This window comes from Rhamphochromis sp. 'chilingali' (assembly GCF_963969265.1).
Source record: "Rhamphochromis sp. 'chilingali' genome assembly, chromosome: 4".
Classification (NCBI taxonomy): domain Eukaryota; kingdom Metazoa; phylum Chordata; class Actinopteri; order Cichliformes; family Cichlidae; genus Rhamphochromis; species Rhamphochromis sp. 'chilingali'.
Window position 1 is genome coordinate 27,532,666 of NC_137948.1, and position 23,718 is coordinate 27,556,383.

At 41.5% G+C, this 23,718-nt stretch overlaps 2 protein-coding genes across 8 annotated transcripts in view; one reads left to right on the plus strand and one right to left on the minus strand.

The window, feature by feature from the left end:
* Positions 1-3,151, plus strand: part of fhip1aa (FHF complex subunit HOOK interacting protein 1Aa) — a 29,859-nt gene extending 26,708 nt beyond the window's left edge. For all 7 annotated transcript variants that reach the window (XM_080880707.1, XM_080880705.1, XM_080880704.1 and 4 more), the window contains 3 exons: positions 32-210; positions 362-482; positions 1,146-3,151. In XM_080880707.1, coding sequence (XP_080736833.1) covers positions 32-210; positions 362-482; positions 1,146-1,345 — 500 coding nt within the window. In that variant the 3' untranslated portion in view covers positions 1,346-3,151. The remainder of the gene's footprint in view (positions 1-31; positions 211-361; positions 483-1,145) is intronic.
* A 443-nt stretch (positions 3,152-3,594) lies between these two features.
* On the minus strand, positions 3,595-23,514 carry gatb (glutamyl-tRNA(Gln) amidotransferase, subunit B). Its single transcript, XM_080879836.1, has 13 exons — positions 23,365-23,514; positions 19,869-20,022; positions 19,670-19,783; positions 14,948-15,146; positions 14,263-14,385; positions 14,038-14,151; positions 11,068-11,152; positions 10,511-10,555; positions 10,034-10,226; positions 9,696-9,829; positions 4,268-4,346; positions 4,007-4,141; positions 3,595-3,922 (listed from the first exon to the last, which is right to left on the minus strand). Exons 1-13 carry the CDS (start codon positions 23,508-23,510, stop codon positions 3,797-3,799), a joined length of 1,647 nt encoding a protein of 548 aa, XP_080735962.1. The 5' UTR covers positions 23,511-23,514; the 3' UTR covers positions 3,595-3,796.
* Between the last annotated feature and the right edge of the window lie 204 nt (positions 23,515-23,718).

The window sequence follows — 23,718 nt, forward strand, 5'->3', positions numbered from 1 at the left end:
GAATTTTTATTTTGAACCTCCTTCCCTGCAGGTCCATTCATCAGCGTGCTTTTATCTCGTCTGGAGAACATGCTATCCAACTCGCTTCATGTCAACCTGTTGCTGACGGGTATCTTGGCCCAGTTAGCTGCTTACCCTCAGCCTCTGCTGCGCTCCTTCCTCCTCAACACCAACTTGGTTTTTCAGCCGACTGTTCGCTCTCTTTACCAGGTAACCCCTCAAGTTTTGAGGTCTTAGTTGGGGGATTTGGAAATACTTGGCACTTTTAGTTTTAAGTCGCTTGTCTTTATCTGAGCCTTAATCATATCACCTCTGTAAATGGTGCACATGCAAATCATGTTGCTTTTGCTTTGTGTTTTAGGTACTAGCCATTGTAAAGAACCAGATAGAGGAGCTGGCTGCCAGCAAGAAGGACTTTACAGAGCTGATCACTGCTGCCCAACACTGTCTAATGGCTCGGGAGCCCTCGTTCATAGAAACAGGTGACAACAGCTCAGATTCTCCTTTTCTGTTTTAGCTCTTATTGAAATCTGCACATGGCTCTATAACAGTATGAAAAATCAAGTATCTATTTATATATGTATATATCTCTTTGATTATACTGTGAGAACCCATAAGCTACCCTGCTAGCCCTGCCAGGAATAGTTTGTTTGTAAAAGCTTTCTGGGAAGTATTTTGGTAGATTCCAGATGGTTAGTAAGGCAGATTGCATTAGATTTACTGTTTATTATTCCTGAGCCTTACCAGCATGGTGTTAAATATGGTTCAAGGCAACATCAGCATTCCTGATTGGTTGTTTTTGGGCTCCTGTTTGGTACCAGAATAAATCTAACTGCCTGTGCTGAGTTCTTTAAGTTGTGTGTCTTTGGAGTTGAGCTGCTTTCTCTTTCTAGCCCTGAAGCTTTAGCCGGGGTTTTGAACTATATTCCCTGTAGGTTCAGAGCTGAGCAGGCTTGAAAAACTGTTGTCAGAAGAAAGGAATTTTAAAGGGAATTATTTAGACGAGCAGAGCGTAGTATTTAGAAATCAGGAAACGGAAATATGTTTAGAGAATATCTTTGAATCCAGACTTTTGCATGTACAGTATGTCAGCGTATTCACGTGGTTGTTAGTCGGTGCAACTCATTCAATCTTTATCCTCACAGACAAAAGCGGCGGCAGCAGCGGTTCCAACCACCACGAGGGGGGAAGGATCCTAAAGAATTCACCCCCACCAAAACCCAAAGCTATCTCCCTGGAGCGGACCGAGGTCTTCGCTACCATCCTCTTCACTGAGTTCCTTAAAGAACTGGCTGCAATTGCACAAGAGCACTCCATCTTATCTTACATTCCTATGGAAGAGTAATTGTGTCCCATTAGGCCTCCGTCAAGAGTCCAGCCTAACTAGGAAAGATTATAAAAAGAGTCTCTTTTGATATTTATGTCCTTTTTGGGCAGCGCTTGATAGAAACCTTTTTAGATCCAGTGATTTTTATACAACTACTTTTTAAAAATATAGAGTATTTATTTTCCAAGCAAAAGAAAAACTTCATGAACTTTTTAAATGTATTCATTCCACTTCTGGAAAGAATTTGGCAGCCAAGGAGGATTTCTAAACTTTGACCAGTTTGTTGCCTTTCACCAGCCGAAATGTTCATGACTAAGGCTCCAGCTCCACCACTAACCAAAGACTGTAGACATTTAAAGAATTAAAGCAGTCATCAGCCCTTATTTGAACCGTCTGGGTCCTGACCTCAACCCGAATGTCTTCTACAACCAGCTCCATCCACAGTACGACATCCGCTGCTCAGTGTGGTACTCGATATTACTCAGGTGGCCTTTCAGAAGTGTTGCGTCTATGGATCACTGCAAGGTGCAGTGCTGGCAACTTCACAGAAACGCACCCAAACTTTGTTCTTATGCAACTGTTGTGACACTTAATTCTTTGGCGAAAATATGTCTTCACGAAGGGGCGTTTCCACAAAATCATCGTGTTAGATTTAGATTTTGTTTCCTTCCCTGTTGATTCACGACGGTACCTCAGGAGATTTTCTTAAACAGCTGTAGGTGAAACGATGCACTAGATTTCCACACTTGTGGCCTCTGCGCCTTTCCATATCTGCGAAAAACCGACAAACCAGGTTCAGCAGTGACGTATTTAACTGTCTGCCTTACCTTTATGATGCCTCATAATGTACATATTGTATGTTCTGGTGACAATCAAGAATAATTAAGTTCAGCATGTTTCGTAACGGGATCGGGGTATTTAAGCTCTTTTTTTCTGTTGCCATTTTTTTTCTTGATGAGGTTAGTTGCTTTTTTTGTTTGTTTTTAAGCGTGCGGTCCTTCGTCTGCTGAGGGTGTTGTGTTAGCTGTGATCAGTTTGAAATTTCAATCATAGTTCTGCATCTGTTGAAAATCAGTTTGGATTGTGTTGAAGGTAGCCTGCTTTGAATTGCCTTAATTTAGTCTGCACGTGGTTATCAGTATAAGGAGATGCTATGAGATATACATATATATTTTGTTACAAAGCATGCTTCTTCTGAATGAACCTTCCAACATAGAAATACTTGCAAATTGTTGTCTAAGTTATGATTTCACTTCACAATGTTGCCTGATTTGTGAAGGAGTTAAACAAGAGCAATATGAAACTTTGCAGCATGAGCTGAAAATGTAGGTTTTTTTTTTTTTTTGATTGAGCAGAGGAATGTGTGAACTACACCGAGTAGGTCAATGGTCTTATCTAGAAGTTGAGCTGAGAAGGTTGGATTTTACTTTTAGGTTTAAATCTGAAACATGAAACTTTGTGTTTCATTTTAAATTGTTTGATTCCTACTTGATACAAATACATTTATTTTTTCTTTACAAAACGGCTCAAAATCTACAAGTCAAAGCCATTTTCAGGACCGCTGAATAGGTCTTTATGAATGTTGCAGAGCACTTTATCAGCCTTCTAATACCACAGTGCCACTCACTGTCTAACACCTCTGTGGCACGACTGCAGTTGATCAACCAATTTCAGTAGATTATTTTCCAAAGACTCATCTGATACGACTTTTGATCTGTTTTGTGTTCAAGATTTAACCAGGCTGCTGTTCACTGTTGTCTCAGATACAAAGGAATGCCTCTGTTAATAGTAATAATAATAATAATTAAAAACCTTGAACTTGAAGTGTGTGTGTGCTGAGTAAACATTTTCCATTTCCAAGCAGTGACTAAGACAACCACCAGAGGGAGCTCTCAGACTGGGATCCTTCCTGGATTCTTGAGCTGGCAGGTTTTCTCAGCTCCTCTCAATAAGCCAGCGAATGTCATGTCAGCAGTTTCATCTTCTGCCTCACAAATGACCATAATGGCCAACATAGCAATAGCCAAATGGGACATTAAGTTATATGGAACGAATTAAACTGAATTACACACATTCGCTTTAAGGGAAATAATACTTAAGATCAGCTTTTCAGCCATCCCTGATGGCCATGACTACTAGATTTAAATAAAAGAACTGCACATAAAAGCCACCTTGACTATCTTATCACCATGAGTGGACATCCTAAGAAAGATTCGAAATTCTGTTTGTTCACTGGCAAAACAAACTGAACGGCAATGCACCTCCGCTACAGACAGTCACAGTCTGAAAACTTTATTACTTCTCAAACATATAAATACAGACGAGAATAGATTTCAATATTTACAAAATGTCAAAGTCAAAAATAAGAATAGGGGCCTGATTTTTCCATTAGGCCAAAATAGTTTTTATTTTTCTAACATGTCTTATTGTCAGACTGATGCAGTTGCGTCTCACACTACAGTGCGATCTTCACGAGGTCTTCTTCTGTAGAATCGCCCTCACCAGAACTGGATCAGCTCTTCCTTTGGTCTCTTTCTGAACCAGACCCATCAACTTGTTCAGAACTTTTTTGTTCCCGCTTCTGATCGCGTGAACCTGCAGAGAGGCACACAGAGGGATTTTTGGACATGTTTTTGAGATGTTTCACTCGTGATTACACGCGACATTGTGAGCCCTGACCTCATCTGGATGCGAGTCCACCACCTTCTGGCAGATGATGTGCAGCTGTGCGGTGTCACTAACAAGCCCCAAGTCCTGCTCTTGGGTGATCTGCAGGGCTGTCTTGCCTGGTGACCTCCACATCTCCTGGAACACCTAAGAACACGGAGAAACCCGTGAAACGCAGGTGAGAAGCAGAATACAAACAAGCGGTAGCTGGGTTGCGTGTGTTGAATGACAGACCGAAAGGGGATAATTGCATTGTCTGTGTAGCTGACTGACCTGCTTGGCAACTGAAGAGGAGATGTGTCCTGTTTCCTGGAGCTCCAGCAGCTCCGCCAGGGCAGAAGGAGAGATTGGGCTAAAATCAAATTAAAGCGGTAATTTAATCACACTTTAATAGATGGACTTGAATTTGTGATATAAATGGTAGAAGAGATGGGAAGAGGATTGCACCGAAAGGACAAAAGAATCAATCAACATTTGTGATTTGCCTGCGATGTTTTGTCTTTTCCTTGCCTCCGTGTTTATTCCATAGGCCAGCCGTTCCCAAAGTGGGCTTCATGGAGCACCAGAGGTCTACGATCCATGACCGACACATCCAAAAAATAGTTTTCTGCATCAATAAAAATGTACCCTTATATTGTGTGCATTACTTGCACCAACAAAAACTCTGATATGTTTGTGACACATCATCTCCACCTGTCATGAGATCACCCATTTTTCCTCAGGGGGCAACGAACCGTTGCTGCTGTTGCTGCATATGCAGCTATGCGACTGACAAGCACGGCGAAATATTCGACTCAGTCCACGCTGCGAGCACAAACCAGTGACACTGAAATATATATGCAGGGTTTTCTGGAGCACAGCAATACTAAAATGTATGATCGTTAGAAAAAGTATTCGTCGTTATAAACAAGGGCAGTGATTGTTAACCGCCACACGTTTTTGGTTTAATAGCAAAATAAAAAAGAAAGCTAAAATGGATTATGAAACTCCCAAGCTGTCCGTCAGCCTCAGAGACATCTGTAAGACAACTGCTGCACTGCAATCAACTGAATAAAAGCAGAGATTTTTAAATAGCTTGAAGTGATGAGATGAGATAGCCTTTATTTGTCAGTTGCAGGTCTTTTGCCCACAACCGAGATGACAGACCTTGCCGACCGTACATATAATACACAAACATCACATTGGGGAGACAGGTCAGGCTAGGTAGCGAGGAAAAAAACATCGAAATGTGTAACACAAAAGGATAATACAGGAATGCACAGATATCAACACACCATAGCACAATAAACGCAGACAAGCAACATGGGAAAGAGTTCCAGTGTGTACATCTGATCTGGGACTGATCTTCGACTGCGCCTCCAGCTGACCCGATGTCCACATCAGAGGGGAGGTAAGCGTTGGAGGTGGTGTTGGATCCGGGGTAGGGAGGGTGATGCGTCAGTGAGTGCTTATCAGTATCAGTATATGTATGTGTTTGCGTGTCCATAGTTCAGCTGAGACAGTGTCCTTCGCCCTGCCAGGCTAAGTAAACAGTCTTCCAGCCAACCCAGGTGGCCTTGTAGGGAATGGGAAGGAACAGACTCAACACAGTCGTTATCAGGGAGTTTTTGTTTGGCTCCAGCCTTGAGCCCACAGCTGGTGCAGAAGGGGTAGCCGGATTATGATGGTAATTTTTCTTTTTGCAACAACTCATGAGAATTTCAAAGCTGTTCTTTAACACTCCAACACTGGTTTCTCAATCTCCCGTTGGAGAACCGCGAGTTTCTCCATGATGTTATTAACCTTCAGTTTTGTGGTGTTGTCATTCTTTTGCTCAAAGAGCAGATTCTGAGACCTCATGACCGCAGTCAGCTGTTCCAAGATGTAATCCAACGTCCGCTCAGAGGTGTTGTTCGGAACCCTGTTACCATGGTTCCGAATAGGTAGATATCTTCAGCGTCCTCGATCGACAGTCCCGCCAGGCACACGATCCTCCATGTCTGCCACCCGTCCATCGTGTATCCGGCAGGGAAAGTCCCTCCAGGGCACTCGGGCTCTCCCGAGCCAGGACTTCTCGTTGAGAAAAGGGTGTCAATAGCATTCAGAGACCAGTTGATCAAATCCATAATTCTCTTTAGGTTTTAGAAACAGACTGTGAGAGTGTGTTCCAGGGAAAAGTAATACAAAAAACACGAGACTAGACAAGGACATAAGAACTAAGCAGGGAAGATAAGGGAGAGGAGAAGGAGAAAAAGTGCGTCCGCCTCCTCCGAGAGCAAAAAAAAAAAAAAAAGTGTCTTGCACAAATGGTCAAAATAATTATAAAGTAATGAATACATCTCTGAAAATGTTACAGGCAATATTATAGTGAATTAGTTAAAGTTAAGAATCAACACCTGTGGGAACCCCTCGTGTTTTTTAGTAACAAAAATTATGAATAACTGTTTAAAATTGCAGTGAAGTGATTAACACATTCACTTTACACACCAATCAGGGAGAGAAAGCACAAACCTAGCCTCAGGGCATCTCGAGCTAGTCTGCTCCAAGTGCTGATCTCAAGCCTGGAGGGTTGCATCAGGAAGGGCATCGTGGGTAAAACCTATGGCAGATCAAATAAGTGGATCCGTCTGCTGTGGGAAGAGATTGGGCTAAGATGCTACATGGAGCAAAATGAGCCGTGCCTTCTAGGTCTCTCATTCCACGAGAAAGCACAGGTGACTGGTGCCGCCTATTGGGAGCCTTGACTCTGTTTACTACCCATGTCATTTATGAAATGCAATAATCCTGGAGTGGATTTTATATATATATATATATATATATATATATATATATATATATATAATTTTTTTTTTTTTTTTTTTTTTTCACTGTAGACAGATTAATACTTCTGTCCAAAGTATCAGGTAGTGTTATCATTTCATATATCCAGCAGGGCTAATATTCACATCATCGCCTCATCTTGTAATATTTCTTTTCAGCTTGTGAGGACAACTGATCAGGATATAAATATACATGAGTGCACTGAACGTATCGGCAAGATCAAATACTCAGGAAGGCACTAAGCTTTTGTGTCTCCTGTCGCTGTTTCCCCATCACCCAAGGCCAAGACAAACTACAAAGAGAACGTGAAAAGGACAGCAGCAGGTTTTTGACAAGCATTCGAGTTAGGAATAAGAAAACAGCCGAGTCCAGTGGACTGAAGATGAAAAAGAAAACATCTGATAATAGACCGCCTGTGAGCAAGAAAACTCTCCTTGTGAGCAATGAAGTCGATTCTTCAGAATCCAGAAAATGATGTTAAACTAGATGATAATTCAGAGGATGAAGGGTGAGAGTGGTAGCACAGCTGAAAAGTTGACAGAAATCAAAGAATGAACAGATGAGATGAAAAGAATAATAAGGTGTGAATATTCTGTTAAAATAGAGAGCTAAAGGTAATGCAATAAATAGTTGATACATCCAGAGTCTGCTACTTCGAGCTGCTTCTTCTTCTCTTTTTTGATAGAATTATGCAAACTTAATGAAAGAAACCTGAATATTTCACGACACCTCAATTGAAAAACCTTTTTGTAACAACAGAAGCTTCAGCTTCAGATTTAAGTTCAGCAATAATCTCCCCATATGAATTAGGTGGTTCACATAAAGGGATACTTTTGCTCATCCAGCTGTTGGGGACAAAACCCCCCCCAAAAAGGAAGCTGGGATCGAAATAGGGGACCCTCATTATATTTTTTTTCCACATCTTCATATTTTTAACATTACCATCATGTGGGCCTGGTGAGACATTTCACAATTCTGTCATCATGCTGTCGCCATCCTGCCACAAATATGCCACTTAGTTTCACTCACAGGCAGCCCCCAGCAGTTTCCCTGGTGGGTGGGAGGGGGGGTTCTGGGAGAGCGACATGTCTGAGCTGGATGAGCTCTTAATGACATGTCTGGAGTTTCACTTCTCTAGCTGTCCCACCAATATGCTTCCCAATTTCTCATTTCATTAATCCAAGTCAATGGCTTAGAGCCAGAGGAGCGAGAGGAAATGCGGGCAGGCCTGACAGGGCAGCAGAGGTCATGCATCAGACATTACTGTAACACTTGGAGAACTTTTATTTGCTAACCAACTTCCGGTTATTTCCTCCCTAGCTCCGAAGACTCAAAATATTCCTCCAAGTACTTATATGACTCAGTTTCTAAACCGCTTGCCACTCTTTGTTTTTCTTCAACCCTCCTCCTTTCAACCAAAGCCAGTGCAACGTTACGCATAAATAAACACGAGCTTCTTTGGAGTTTATTCGCACACAAATGCTTCACAACAGTCTGGCAACGGCAGATAAAGCAAAGCTCACACAGCATCTATGCTGACGTCAGTCCATTACTTAAACTTCATGTGTTGTGTAATGACTCCGGCCTTTAATGAGTTCAAAGAAATTATCATTGTGCTCCATTGCTAATCTCAGTTGGACCAACAGCTCAGACGCCTTTGACCGCCCTCATTTTTCTTTTAGCTGCAGTAATTATTGAACTGCCACTGTAGGAAAATTGCTAGATTGAAAGCGCTGAAATTAGTGTCGGACATTTAGCGTCACACAGTGCCATAAACAGAAACGGTGGGAGACAACAGGTGTTATTTATTCATAGCTGGTGGCCTGAAATGTACCTTTGTCTGTGTGTGCGCGTGTGTTTTTTTTCTTTAATGTTTCAAGTGTAAAAGGTACCATGGCAACTCTTTTCATACCAAATCAAAATCTCTTTAATGTCAAGAGTGTTTTAGAAGATCTTCAAGCTAACAGGCTTTCTTATTTAGGGAGAGATCAAGCCTTCAAAAAGCAATTCTCCAAAAAGCTTTCTCACTGACAGAATTAATGAATATCCCAGCTTGCTGTTGTATAGTTATGGATGAGAGTTATTTATGTATCTAAAGCTGTAGTGCTCTCCCTTTCAGATAAACATAAAAAAGCTTGAGCCTTACAATGATCAGCTTATTCAAAGCTATGTGTTTATCAGTTGATGAGTTACTTCCTATCACACACACACACACACACACACACACACACACACACACACACACACACACACACACACACACACACACACACACACACACACACACACACACACACACACACACACACACACACTTCCCTAGCCGCTTACCCTAACCATCAAAAATGAATGCCTAACCTAATTGTAACCCTGACACTAAAACCACATTTTGAGTCTGAAAAATGCCTTCAAACTCATGAGGACAGTCACTTTTGTCCTCCTAAGTGACTGCTGGTCCCCACAAATATAGTAACGTTCCAATTTCGGGTCCCCACAAAGATGTCTAGTGGAATTTATTTGTAACACAGAATCAATTTCTTTCATCTCAATGCATTGCAAACATTCAGAATATTCTTATTTTTTCTTTACATGGGTTTCCTGACACTCAAAATCCAGTTTATTTCTTTTATTTAGTAGTTTTCAGTCTGAAACAGACTGGGTGCTTCAGGGTCTAATGAAAAGGTGGAACAGAAAGAACTGGTTCACTCATTCAGTCACAGGAAGAATGTGGAAATCCCAAACAGCCAACTAGGAGGTTCAAAAAAAAGGGACTTTGCTACTGTGAGGCAACAGTGCTAACCACTGCACCACCATGCCACCCATGAGACCCCAAGTCTTTACCTGGCGGTTAGATAAATGCTCATCCTGGAACTTGGAGCATGTTTATGTGTCTGTGTCTCACCTTTGGCACACACTCATGTCTTGCTGTTTGAGGTGACCCAGCAGCTCATTTGTTACCCAGCCAATCACCTTCCTTGGCTCCTTCTTGGTTGCCTTTAACACAGCCTCAAAGTAGTCCACCAACCCATCTTCATTCTACATTGACATAAAAAAGTGATTCCTTCACAAACATATAATCTAATTAGAATCAAACAAGCAGAGCTCATCAGTATACAACTACATCCTGTTAAAGTCCAGCAAGCTACACAAGTAAGACCTGATCAACTGGCTTTTAAAGGAAAGAACTACCCTTCCTCCCACTGGCTGGTTTCACCCAGTTTCTCCCACTCAGAAACTCACCACCAGAGTGAAGCTGTGCTCAGGTAGGATGCCGTACGTTTGCACCAGCCTGTCTCTTTTGACACTTGGTAGCTCTGGCAGCCCTTCCTTTATCTTCTGCACCACTACCACCTGGCACGCATCAATGCCAGTGGGCAGTGATGCATCATCCTCATACAGAATCAGAGGGGGCAGGTTGGGCTCTGGCATAAACCTGAAAAAGGCAGGAGGGGTGAGTGAAAACAGGGAACAATGTTTTATCAGCAGTACGGGTAAGTTTGGGGAAAAAAAGGTCGTCTTGTGCTGTCACTTGGCCACCTGATCATTCGACTCCATCAGCCTTGAACCTGTCAATCATTCCCCTACCTAAACTACAACACATTCTTCGTCTGTTCACACTTTAGGTGAGGTCTGTTTAGCTACCTGTCAATCTCCAGACCCCAGTAAGAGGATCTTTCTCTGATTTTATAAACACTTACAATATGAACTTACACTCACCTGTAATCCTGAAGACCCTCTTTGTCCCTCATAGGTAGAGTCTTCCTACAAGACAAGGTGGCAGTATCAGAAATGATAGCTCAATATGTTTGTTTCTCTTGATGAGAAGATCAAACAAACATGAAAATACTCAAAACAAAGAATGAACATATGTGTGGGGATCCCTTTCAGTGAGCCTGCTTTTCTTCAAACTAGTGGCATCAGATCTGTGACCACTTTCACAGGAATGAGAAGAAAGATCCACAGGTCATCACCCCACACTGTTTAGCATGCTTCACCATGTACCTCGGATATACAAGACCTCATGGGAGGGAGGTACCAGAGGATGATCAAGGCCTCAGCTGCCTTATTCTGTGAGCTCATAAGCTTGTGAGTAGCACATAGCTCACAGATAACACAGAACGACGGCAGCATCCAAATGGCTCTATTCATCATCATTACCATGATGGTTTGTCCTCAGCAAAGCTCACGACTAATGAAGCAAGCAGAGATCCCAGTCACAGGGTGCTGTAGCAGTTACATCTTGGCATGAAGACGCTGCTTTTTCATCCTCTTACCCTGATTTGGAATCATACGCCCGGGTCTCGTTTTGCACCGTCCCTCCTCTCTGCAGGACATCAATCTGTCTCTGGATCTCATAGTCTGATGAATATCAAGGAGAACATGAACACAAATACAGAACTGCAAATATAATTTGGTGCTAAATGCCAAACACCTGCTGTTATACGCCGGTGATCGTTGACTCTCTGAGTGCTGCCACATTATAACTCTGATAAACAGCCTTTTGTTTTCCCTGTGACTTTTAAATATCAGTTCAGCCGCAGAGTAAATGTGAAACAACTTAATTGATAAATAACTGAAGCACAGCGCTGCTATATGCCAAAACGCACTTCCAAAACCTGCATCTCAAGTACTGAAATTTTCTGAGACTACTAGCTTGTTTGAAGTGAAGCTCAGTTAAAAATCAGCAAAGTTATAGCTGACACAAAATCTATGAACAGCTGCAAGAAGTCAGTTAATCATCACATGCTGCTATCACGCAGCTAATTGTTTGTGAATAGCTGTCAGTCCAAAAAACGTACGCTTCACAAGTTACTGTCAGTTTCAACTATACTTCCTGTCTTAATGCCTCTACATGAATCCAGCAATTTTGCTTTTACTAAACTGGGTCTATTTCTAGGCACTGACATAGTAAAAATATGATGGTTATGTCACACTACGCATGCTTTTTCTTTGCTTTTCTATAGCTATCAAATGAAAAAGAGGAATGTATAAAGCCTCATGAAAGGGAAATATTGGAGTCAAAGTAACGAGATTTATTCCTTCCAAGGTAACCAGGCTGATTGGAGACTTCGGGAAGTTAGGGGTTCAACCAAGTAATAATCTGGTACAAGTATTTAGTTCATGGATTTAATTAATAAATGCAGCATGACAATTATGTTTTCATAGAGCTGCTAGTCAGATTAAAAATGACAAAAGTTAAAACTTTTTATCCCAACTTTGCTTCTTTCAGCTGCTCCATTTAGGGGTCAGCAGAGGGAACCATCTGCCTCCATCTCACTCTCTTTCTGGCAGCTTCCTCTGACACACCAACCCTATGCATGTCATCCTTCATGACCTCAATGAATCTTCTCTGTGGTCTTCCTCTTTCCCTCTTGCCTGGTTGATGTCTTCAACATCCCCTATCCATTATATCCACTTTCTCAACCTTGCCTCTCTAACCTTGTCTCCAGACTGATCAACCTGATATACTCATTTCTAATCCCGGCGGCTCTGGTCACTCCTAATGACAAATAAACATCTTCAACTCTACCATCTCCAGCTCGGCCTCTTGTCTTTTTGTCAGTGCCACCATCTCCCTCTCACTGCCATTTCATAAACTTTGCCTTTCACTCTTGCTGCTATCCTTGGGTCCAAAAATCACCTCTCTTGTGTACCGTCCTTTGCTTTGGATGGTTGACCCAACATATTTAAACTCTTCTACCTTTACTCCTTGCAGCTTTGTGTTACCTCTGCCCCCTTCTCACTCACGCGCACATGTATTCTCTTTTGCTTCTACTGACTTTCATTGCTCTGCTCCCCAGAGCACACCTTCACCTCTCCAGCCTCTCTTCCACTTGCAATGTTGTCTGCAAACATCATAGTCCACAGAGTCTCCTGCCTGATCTCATCTGCCAACCTGTCCATCAACACTGCAAACAAGAAGGGGCTCAGAGTAGACTTACCTCAATCTTGAACCCATCAGTCACTCCTACTGCACACCTCACCACTCTGTACTCATAAATGTCCTGTACCACCCTCAGTTTTCTGCCATTCCTGAGTTCCTCATGCACTTCCACAGCTCTTCTCTTGGCATCCTATCTTATGCTTTCTCTAGGTCCACAAAGACCTCAGTGCAACTCCTTCTGACCTTCTCCATCCTTCTCCATAAACCTGCTCAAAGCAAACATATCATCTGTAGAGCCCTTTCTGTGCATGAAGCCATACTGCTGCTCACTGATCGTCACCTCACTTCTTAGCCTTCCTTCAATAACTCTTTCCTATAACTTCATGGTATGGCTCATCAAGTTATCCCTTTTTGGTGACTAAAGCTCTGCACATCACCCTTGTTCTTGAAAATTGGTATCAGTGTGCTTCTTCCTCATTCCTCAAGCATCCTCTCGTTCCCCAGCACTGTGTTAATCAGTCTGAATAAAAAGTGCATTGTTCTCTCTCCTAAACATCTCTGTACCTCCAAAACTATCTGTACAAAGTTCTTGGATGCTGCCTCTTAATTCTCTTATTCATCTTTGGCAAATGAAAAACTGTCTAGATTGTATTCCTCCACCAAGCATGGGTGAAGTTTGCACCCACGCTATTTTATTATGATCAAGGGAACATTCAGCAAATGTTTAATATTTGTGACACAGGGATGTAAAAATAGAAGTGATTTTACTTGATTGATTGATTGGTTGTAAAGGAAATGTAAGTGTAAAAATTTGAGAGTCAGCTTCCAAGTTTTGGATTTTTGGCTAATAAAGCCAATCTATAGAACATCTGCTACATATGTCATGTCAATAGTTCAGCAACTTAATAACTGTCCTAAAAAGCCGTTCACGCAATCTGAAGAAGAAAACACTGACAGCTTGTTCATTTTACCTCCGCTTTTAATACAAGAGCCATAATCAAAGTACAGCAGCACTGTGGAGAGCATAGTAACCAACTGTGAAGTATTACAATAGAATAGCTGCACTACAGCGTGTGTCAAAATCAGCTCAACATATCGTAGGCACAAGACATCTTGACCTGGACAATATTACCACAAGCTGGTAGATGCAGCTACCACAAAACGCAAAACTCTGAAACACCATTTCATCTGAACATGACCTGTTTAAATGTCAACTAAAAAAGGACTAAAATGTGTGAGCAATCATGCGTGCAGTTAAGACCCTTTCAGATAAAGTAAATTCAAAAAATAAATGAATAAATGCCTGAGGCGCTTTCTGCTATCCTTGCTACTGAGTCTCAAACTTTTTATCGGTGCTTACCTATAGCTCTGGCAAGGTATCGAATGCTGTTGATGTTCTTCACCTCTGTCCTGACGCCCAGTGGCTCTCCAGGTCTGTGCACCGAGACATTGGCATCCACTCTCAGCTGCCCCTCTGAGCAAAAAGAGGTAAATAGATGCACGCGGAGAGAGTTAAGTTTAGGTTTAGAAGTGTGGCAGCTTGGAAGCACGAGAGAAGGAGAGAGACAGAGAGTGATTTCCATACCAGACATGTTGCCTTGACAGGTGCCTAGAGCTTGCAGGATGAGCTGCAGCTCTCTGACAGCTGCAGCAGCCTCCTCTCCACAGCTCATGTCTGGCTCCATCACCAGCTCCATCAGACCTACACCTGAAGACAGCAACGTTTCACATCTCAAGGGTCTGAAGCTCAGTGATAAACCCTTGCTTTGTTGATTAACCTAATATTAGTTTTTAAAAATCAAAACATTATCACTGGAATTCTATGACTTTTCCAGCTGCTGCTGCTGTCTGTCAATCATAAAAACATCTTCTTAAAAATAGTTTAATTTCTTAATCAAAAGATGGTTTAGGAAAGTCAACTGCCAAACACCTGCTGCTACACGCTGGCAGCCCTCAGGCCTCTGACACATTATAACTCTGAGGTTTTTCTTCCAGTGACTTTTAAATACCAGTTCAGTGGCGGAGTAAACAGCTAATCAATGAGTAGTAAATACGCAGTAAATACAGTATTTGCCGGTGTCCATTTTTTAGCTGAAGTTCTTGATAAAAAAATAAATCAAGCAAAGACCGGTTTAGCTCAGTGACGGCTTTTAAATGGCATCAGGAGAATCACAGGAATAAGCTGCCACTATTGGATGTACAAGACATGAGCAGGACTGATTTATCATTGATTTTTTTCCATTGAGCAGACTCTTCCTCTGTATTGCTACCTGCTCTGTTGAGGTCTATGAGTGTCTGGCTGCGGACGTCATCGTGGAGACTCTTGCCGCTGTCCTGTTCCAGCTGAATCTGTTTGATGGTCACATTTTTTCTCATCACCTGGTTCCTCTTTTTCCCTCCAAGGAGGCTGTAAGTAAGCACGCCATCTACTGCGATTGGCAAACGTTGTTGAGTGATCTGGTATCCAGCCTAAAACAAGAAAATACAATACAAAAAAAATTCAATAAAAAATAGAACCTGAAAACATGCCCCAACTTACTACGTGATTAAAAGACATGTCCTATAATTATTATGTTAGCTGCTATGTGAATTAAAGTATAGTGAAATATATGAGTGCTGGATAGCTGGTTGGTTGAAGACTGGTTTGTTAAATGCCAATATGGCCCACATATCTCTGAGGAATGTTTCCGGCACCTTGTTGAACTGGTGCCATGAAGAATTAAAGCAGCTCTAAAGGCAAAAAAGGGTCCAATCCAGTACTAGCAAGGCATACCTAATAAATTGTCAGTGAGTGTATATGTGTTTAAAATAGGAATTTCATCTCCTCTTTAACTGAATGAAGAAATGATCCTTCACTTTGTTTAACCAATACATCCTTTTAATTATAGAAGAAAGACTGTTTCGTGAAGTCTTGCAGTAGAGTTTTTGCAGCGTCATGGCTGCGTGTAAAGGTCTGGCGGGGAGCGTCAGTTAGACACGGCGATTGGCTTGGCTGTCATAATGCAGGAGGAGCTGGCATTTCACTCAAGGTTTCTGCTCACAAAAGCACAATATTTCATGAGCTCCTCTATTCCTACAAGAACCTGCTGCCCCGAGTATTAATTTCGACGTTACCACGGCAACCACATCACAAGACCTAAACATTAATCACACTTATGCTAAGGAGACTGAGGACGTGGGAGAAGAGATTGGGGGGGCTGTTAGTCACCGGCTTTTTGTACAATGCGCCTGATCGACACAATCAATCACCTCCACAACTCCTCCTTTTAAAAGAAACAGGAAGAAAACAACACAAGATTCCTGGGGATGTTCTTTTTCAACTTCTGCTCCTCTTGGTGGATTTGATCTGTAAATCTGCAAGATTTTGTGACTACCGTTGCAGCTCATCAGAAATCCCCCCCTTTCCCACTTAATCCTTTCACGAGTTTTGTCTCTGGTCATTGAAAATGACAATTTCTGCAGGTGAAAGTGCAACCAACTACTGACATTAGGGAGCATCTGAATAAGTGGAGACCATTTACATTTCCTGCATAATAAATCAGCTGCTTTTTGGATGAGCCATGTTTGCTGTTAACAGCATCCTTGTACCCACATTAAGCTTTCGCAATTACTCTGTGACAGAACACGGAGCTCTAATGAGCGCTTCCTGAGACTCGTACAGATGCATGTCTGCTCACACGCCGTTTCAAGCAGGATCAAACGCGCACACACACACACTTTCAACTCTTTTCCACATTGTGAGCCCCTGAGTCATTTTCTGACTCATTCCAAAGTCTAAACAAACAAGACTCAGTCGGTCGTCTAATTCCTCACCCCTGCACACCGATGTTTTTCCTCGGCTACCCCGCCGAGGTCACAAAGACATTTCATTTCTCTCATTAAACACAAGTCAAAGCTTCAATGGCCAGGCCATGTCTGTTTATTTGGAAACTTAATATCTCAAGGAAATTGTAATTATTTAGATGAGCGTGGAGCTGCTGAGGCATGTTATTAAAGGGCTGTTAAAAACTTTATATATGTGCCTTGCCTGCCATTTCAATTCAATGAAGGAATGCTGCTCGGACAGCGGCATTAATCATTTAATGAGCAACTGTGGTGTTTTACAAAATGCAATCAGGGATTTCTACTGGAACATATCAATAATGTACAATGCAATTTACAAATGTATTTTTCAAGGGCGGGATAATTTCTCCCTCGATCCTGTTCCACGTTTGGTTTTTACGAGCACAGACTGCACTCAAACTTTTGGTCGAATGTGAAGAATATTCCATCATCTGCATAATTAAAGCCATTCTGACTCTGAGATTATCAAGCTGCTTCACTGAGACAGACCACCCTCTTTAAGCAGCTGTGAGAGTAATGGAAACTAAGTGATTATAAAGCAGACTACACTAGGTATTTAAAACATCAATAAGGCTTTGGGATAAAACCTACTGGCACGAGTTCTCAAAAGAAAAATAATAATCTTAATCCTGCCGTGTGTGTTGAGGATGAATCCAAAGGAGATGATGTAAAGTTCTACAAACATGCAAGGAAGCGAGAGGAGCCCAACAATAATCCCCGCGCTTCTGGAGGGGATTTTGCTGGAAGATTGATGAACTTTGAGAGGAGACAATGTATCATTTACAACAGTGAAAATGTGCACTGCTGCCACAAAATCAGTAATTCCCCTAAAATTAAACGGGAGAACGTCAATCTGTAAAGATCTGCATATAATGGATGTTCTTCATCATGCTTATGCAGTCACATCTGCTCACAATAAAGTCAAGTTAGATGAGAAAGTAAATAAATAAAACCACCAGCTAAAGTTTTTTGTTTTTTGCTTGCTACTTCAAGAAAGTACTCTCCATAATGAACTTCTTTGAGCAGTTTCATTGAAATATGGTACACTCCAAAGAAAATGAAACTTTTATTTAGTCCATAATTACCCTCTTCATTACTTTGCCCAAAGCTCTGTTAGCAAAATGTCTTACCAGGGCTGGCTACACTTTGAAAACAAACTTGAAAAGTAAAATTCTCTTACACCTTTCTTTTGAGAAATTTCTAGATTTATTAGCAGGAGGTCTCTGTTGGCTAAGTCACTGTAGAGCTCCCATGACATTTTGTCTGTTCCACCCAAGCCTTAAAATGTCATTTATAATGGCAGTAAAATTACCCCAGGGCTACTGAAGGGTTGAGAAACCTTTCCATGCAAGCACTCCATTACAGAAAGCAAAGTGAATATGACTTGAGCAAGACAGTTTAATGGAAATATCACCGTTAAAGAGGGTTTTTTGGGAGGTTGGGGTATCTCTTCCAGTATTGCTACTATTCAGCTTATACATCCTGCCGTTAGATATTTAAATACTGCATGCCCTGCCCCCCTGTGACCTACTCCTGTGGGGGCCATGCCTGCTGGGGACGTTTAGCAATCCTCCTTACCTTCTTTCATGTTCTCTCTTACATGTCCTGTTTTTTTTTTTTTAAATTTTAAATAATATGTTTAATTTAACATTCACTTATTAGTTTTTCTTCTCTCACTTCAAGATAAAAAGTTTTTTTTCTCTGTTTTTCTATTTATGCATGAATTTGCATGTTGATACACACCACAGCATATCGACATTCAGCAGCCAACTACAACATTAGAGCCTGCAGTCACAAAGGCCTTGTCACTTTTGTTTTCTTCTTTTCCCATTCGGTGCATTTTTCTTTTCTTTTTTAAAGCCAATCCCCAGTGATTTAAAAAGTGCAGATGAGATGAGAATTAGCACATCCAAGTCTGAGTGCGTATTCCAGGTCATGGAGCAATTACTGCACCAAGTGAAGGGAGTTTAAGCATCTTGGGGTCTTAAAAGCTAAATTAGGAGTGTGTTTGCTTTGCAGCGGGATGCTGTTTGGCAACACCTTTGAAAGTCCTGGTTACTGAATTGCATCTCTTGGCTGCATTTGTGGTGTTGATCTCTACTGGCATGTTTTAAATGCAATTTTCTGACCACCAGTTTTGGTGGGTCAAAATCTAGTAACTTTTGTATTATGCTTAGCAGGTATCTGTGGTTCTGTTTGTGAGATGCTTAGCACTCTACTCTCTCCTTCGAATATGGGCTTCAAACCAGCAACATGATATGATGCTAACAAAATCTCCAAGCAGAGCTTCAGAAACCTATGGCTGACATCACAATGGCTTTGTCCATTTTTTTTCTTTACATACACTCTATGAGTTTAGCACACACTCGAACTTTACACTGCTACAAGTTTTGGTTTGGCTGGATCCGTTCTGCTGCTTTAAAAGGGGGCATTCAACAGTAACCATATGGATAGTTTCAATTAAGAGTGCGATAGCCAACATTACAAAACACAAACATCCACTTTAAGAAAATGGCCGGCAGCCAATATCCAAATAGAGCCCATTATTGGTTAATGACTGGAGATCATTCAGCCTCTGCTCACCCAACTATTTTACTTTCACTATTTAATTTACAATTTATAATATTAGCTCACAGTTAATATGATAAGTTGTGAATCTGTGCAGTTCCATCCAGTTACTTTATGTTTGGTTTTTCCAATTCTGATAATGACTGAAATTAAGTAAATAAAAGAGAGAAAGCACAAACTTAACAGCATGGAGGAGGCAATGACCTGTGGATAATAAAAAAATTGAAGTGAACTGAAGGAAATGAGCTGGCAAGTTAAAAGCACTGGTCATTTTCAGTGTTATTTTTCTGTGTATGTGAGGAAAACACTGCTTTTTTGCTTTTTGCTTCTTCTGCAAGACTTGCTCACCATTTAAATTAGAGCTCACGGCTGGGAGAGTTCACCGGAACAGTTGTGATGGAAAGGCGGGAAGCAGACGAGCACAGCTTGCATAAAAGTCAAAGCAAGGAAGCAGCGTGGAGGATGATAATGAGTCCTGTCTCTTAGATAACCCCTGTCTCCTGTGCTATCACTCTCCTTCCCACCGATCCATAGATGCTGCACAGAAAGTGACAACCGAGGACAGGAAAACGAGAACTTACAGGGAGGTCAGCGTAAAAGTAGTGTTTCCTGTCAAAAAGCGACTTCCTATTTACGGCGCAGTTAAGAGCCAGTCCTGTCATCACCGCTGCTTCGACGCAGCGCTTGTTCAGGACCTGGGGACACACGGGGACATTATGGGGACAGATGATCTAAGAATGACAGGTTACGTTTATTCTAATCACATGAAGCATAACTTACAGGTAATGTGCCGGGTAAGGATGCATCGAAGAATGACACCAGGGAATTCGGAGGAGCCGAGAAGCGAACCGGAGCGCCAGAGAACAGCTTGGTACTGGAGTTAATCTGAGCATGAATTTCCAAACCCACCACGCCGACCAGCTGCTGGGGAGCACTGAGACACGCGGTACAGAAACAAAAAACATGAAAGAAAATTCAACTACACAGGTGGGCTGTATTTGTGTACTATGGCAAAGGAAAATACAATCTGGCTTTGAGGTGTTAAGGAAATGAGCAAATTTCGTGCGGGTTATGGGTTTGAAGTGTGTTTAGATGCCTACAATTACACTTTATAATTGGCAGCGCTTTTGATGTACACTGTTTTCTCACAAAGGAAGCAAAAGCACAAAAGAAGTAGAAGAAGAAGATGTTTTTGTCCTTTTCCAAAGAGTTTGCAAGGACATCTTCCCATATGGCTCTGAAACTACGTTCAGACACTGGGACCTTTCACCTTGAAAGGCCTTATTCTGTCAGTTCATATTCTGCTTTAATAAATTCTGCATTCAATAATGTATGCAGAAACCTGTGTTTTGTTTTGTTTACAGCCCAGAGGCTGGGCTTGGAGACTATAACTTAACTTAAGCCCTAAAAACTTTATTCTGACCTACTATGTGGCCGACAGGAGCAAATGCAGGTAGGCTGCAAATGACACAACTTTATGAAACTACACTTTCTCAGTTCATTAATAAAAACTTGAAAAACGCCATAACAGACTCAAAGATGAATGAACTGCACAGCACGAGTCAAAACAGCTGTTCAGTTTCTGGCTTTGCTTTTGAAAAGTTAGTGTTTCCACTTCTGGTCCCACTTACAGTTTCTTGGTAGTGTCGTGGTGTCCTGACAATATGAAAGTTAAGCTCACTTTCAGGCACTGAGGATTTTTTTTTTTAACAATCATCTAAATGAAATATAATCCTAACAGAGAGAGTAAATAATAATCTTCTTTAGAGCTGTTCGATATAACGATATATATCGGATGATGATATAAAAACATCTATCGTTTCATTTTACGCTATCGTTTGTTTGGTGGTGTGGCAAAATAAACTGTTTACGGCAATATTTTTTCATCGTTCTGATGGTCACTGTAGTGGCTATATTAATTTCTTAAAGTTCTCTCTTTCTCTTATATTTAATATAACCACACTACGGACGGACAAGCGCCTGTTTTTATGCGTTGTGGTTAGCAACAACGACGGTAACACCTTCGCGTGTCCGCTTGTTTATGTTCCACATAAACCTTTCACAATAAAGCTCAAGATCCTGTTGAGACTTTTCAAAATAAACTGAATCACGTGAAAGAGCAGATTATTTACGGATGAGAAGTAAAAAAAAAAAAGCCGCTTTTTGCTTGTATCTAGATACAAGCAAAAAGAATTGCAGCCACAGTTATATCTGTGACCACTGAGAAAAACTAGTAGGAAAGCTTAGTGTCTGCAACAGATGTTCTACTCAGGTGCCACTTGTAGTAGTGCCAAACCACAACCACAATTGCCTTAAGGTGCTTATACTAAAGTAAAGACCCTATAATAATACAGTAGTTATTTAAATTGCATTATGTTGTAGCCTTGATTTAATATCCTAAAGGAGTATGACTGGTACATAGTGGACTGATATTGTGTAGTTTCTCTCAGCTGAAACATGCACGCAATCCTAAAGCACTCTTCAGAGATGAAAAGCTTAAAATGTCTGTCTGCATTAATCTGTTTAACTCGTGGCATCCTGTTATTCAGACACAGACTGCATTTGATGTATGATACACTGCACGACAGTAACATGATTTCTGCCACAGATGTAAGAGGCTTGGTGAGCATCCTGAATGAAAGGCTCCATATTGTCTTATTCTGTCTCCGTGTAATCTTTCACATTGCACCACACGTTGACGTCATCTGTTATTACAGTGTTCTAATGGCATCCTGTGACCATGGCAGATGGATAGCTTGTATCTTCGAGTGACTCTATGGACAAAAGCACAGAGACTGCTGTCTGTACTGTTGCCTTAACCCTTTGAAAAGCTAAATAAAACTGATAAAGACAACATCGCCTTAGCAAAAGGCACCCCCTGGTATCACCAGGTCTCTAAATGTCCTCCTTCATTACACCCATGAATTTTCTCTGTAGTCTCCCTCCATATTCAACATCCTTTATCTAATATGGACACACAATGTGTGTTTTTTCCTTAGCTGCTCTATAGATTTCACATAAAACAGAGTAAAAAGAAAAATAACTAATTTTAAATTGGGCTAGAAGCATAAAGCCACATGAAACTGAACTACTTAAGTAGAATAAAAGTAACATGACTTTTTTTTTTTTTGCTCCAAGGCAACCAGTTGAGTATCCAGGAAGTAGTAAAAATCTGGTACATAACCATACCTAAACTGAAACTATGATGGTAGTTTTTTAACAAACTTTTTAACAAATTCACAACAACCCTCAGCATGTCCTCCTCTACCTCCATGAATCTTCTCTGTTGCCGTGCCTGGCAGCTCCATCTTTAACATCCTTTGTCCATTGTATCCACTATCTTGGCCACTCTGTACACATCTAAACCACCTTGGCCTTGACTCTGAAACGTTGTCTCCAAAATGGTAAAACTTGAACTGTCACTCTGATGAACTTATTTCTAATACAGTCCGTTCTGGTTACTCACAAAGGAAATCTAAACACCTCCAGCTCAGCTTCCTGTCTTTTTGTCAATGACACCATCTTCAAACCATACATCCCACTACCATCTTGCTGCTATCCTTGTGTCATAAATCCCTTCTTGACACTAATCTCCGCTGCTCCACCCTGCCTGCACTTTTTTCTTCACCTCTTTTGAGCGTTGTCCTTTGCTTTGGTTGACCCCAACTTCTTTACCTCTGCTTCCTGCAGCTTTACTGTTGCACCTGCTGTACCTCTCTTCCATGCACACGTTCTATCTTGCTTCTACTGATTTTCATCCATTATTATTCCTCATCTATCTTAGGTCAAGCCCTAAGAAAATCTTTGCACCGTTAGCTCAGCCACTAGATTTGTATCACCTTCATAACTCCACAGCAGAGTGGCGCAGCGGAAGCGTGCTGGGCCCATAACCCAGAGGTCGATGGATCGAAACCATCCTCTGCTAACTGTTTTTAACCGAGCCACAAGATAAAGCTTATACTCCAAATGCCGTTTAAAAGACTAATAAACGTATATTAAGCTGTTCGACCACATGAATCCATAATGTTCAGGGCGTATTTTGTTGATGAAATCGCGAATCATGTCGCATACGCAGTAATGTTCTTTTGTCTGCAGTGTTTTTTACCAGGCTGACAAGTGGAGGCTGCCGTTAATGACTTTTCTCACCCGGCTGCTGTTAATAAGAAGACCCTAAAGAGGTATTATTATAGCTCAACACCAAGGCAACATGCAGGTTAACCTGCAGGTCAGAGACGATAAACACACGCACACACAATAACTCAGCACCCTTTCTTACCTTCGTGCCCTCTGCGGGAGTTGAGCGTGGCACTGTGGGCTTGTGGTGCTCACGGCCCTAACTGCGTACGAAGCCTTTGGACGCAAGGCTGATATTTGTTTTATATTATTGAGCAGCTCACTTGCTGCAACACAGGAGGCAGCCATGTTGGTGTCGCTGCTCTGACAAACACGGGAATTGTAGTTTTTTTAAGTAGCAGTTAGTATATAGGCCTACGCCGCTAGCTGAGGTTTAAAACTACAAACCCCAGCATTGTGTATTTTCCAGCTTCCGAGTAAAGAGGCATCATTTCCGGTTTGAGAACTGGCGGGACTTCTTCACTGGATAGGAGAGAGGCGGGTTGTTTACAAGCCT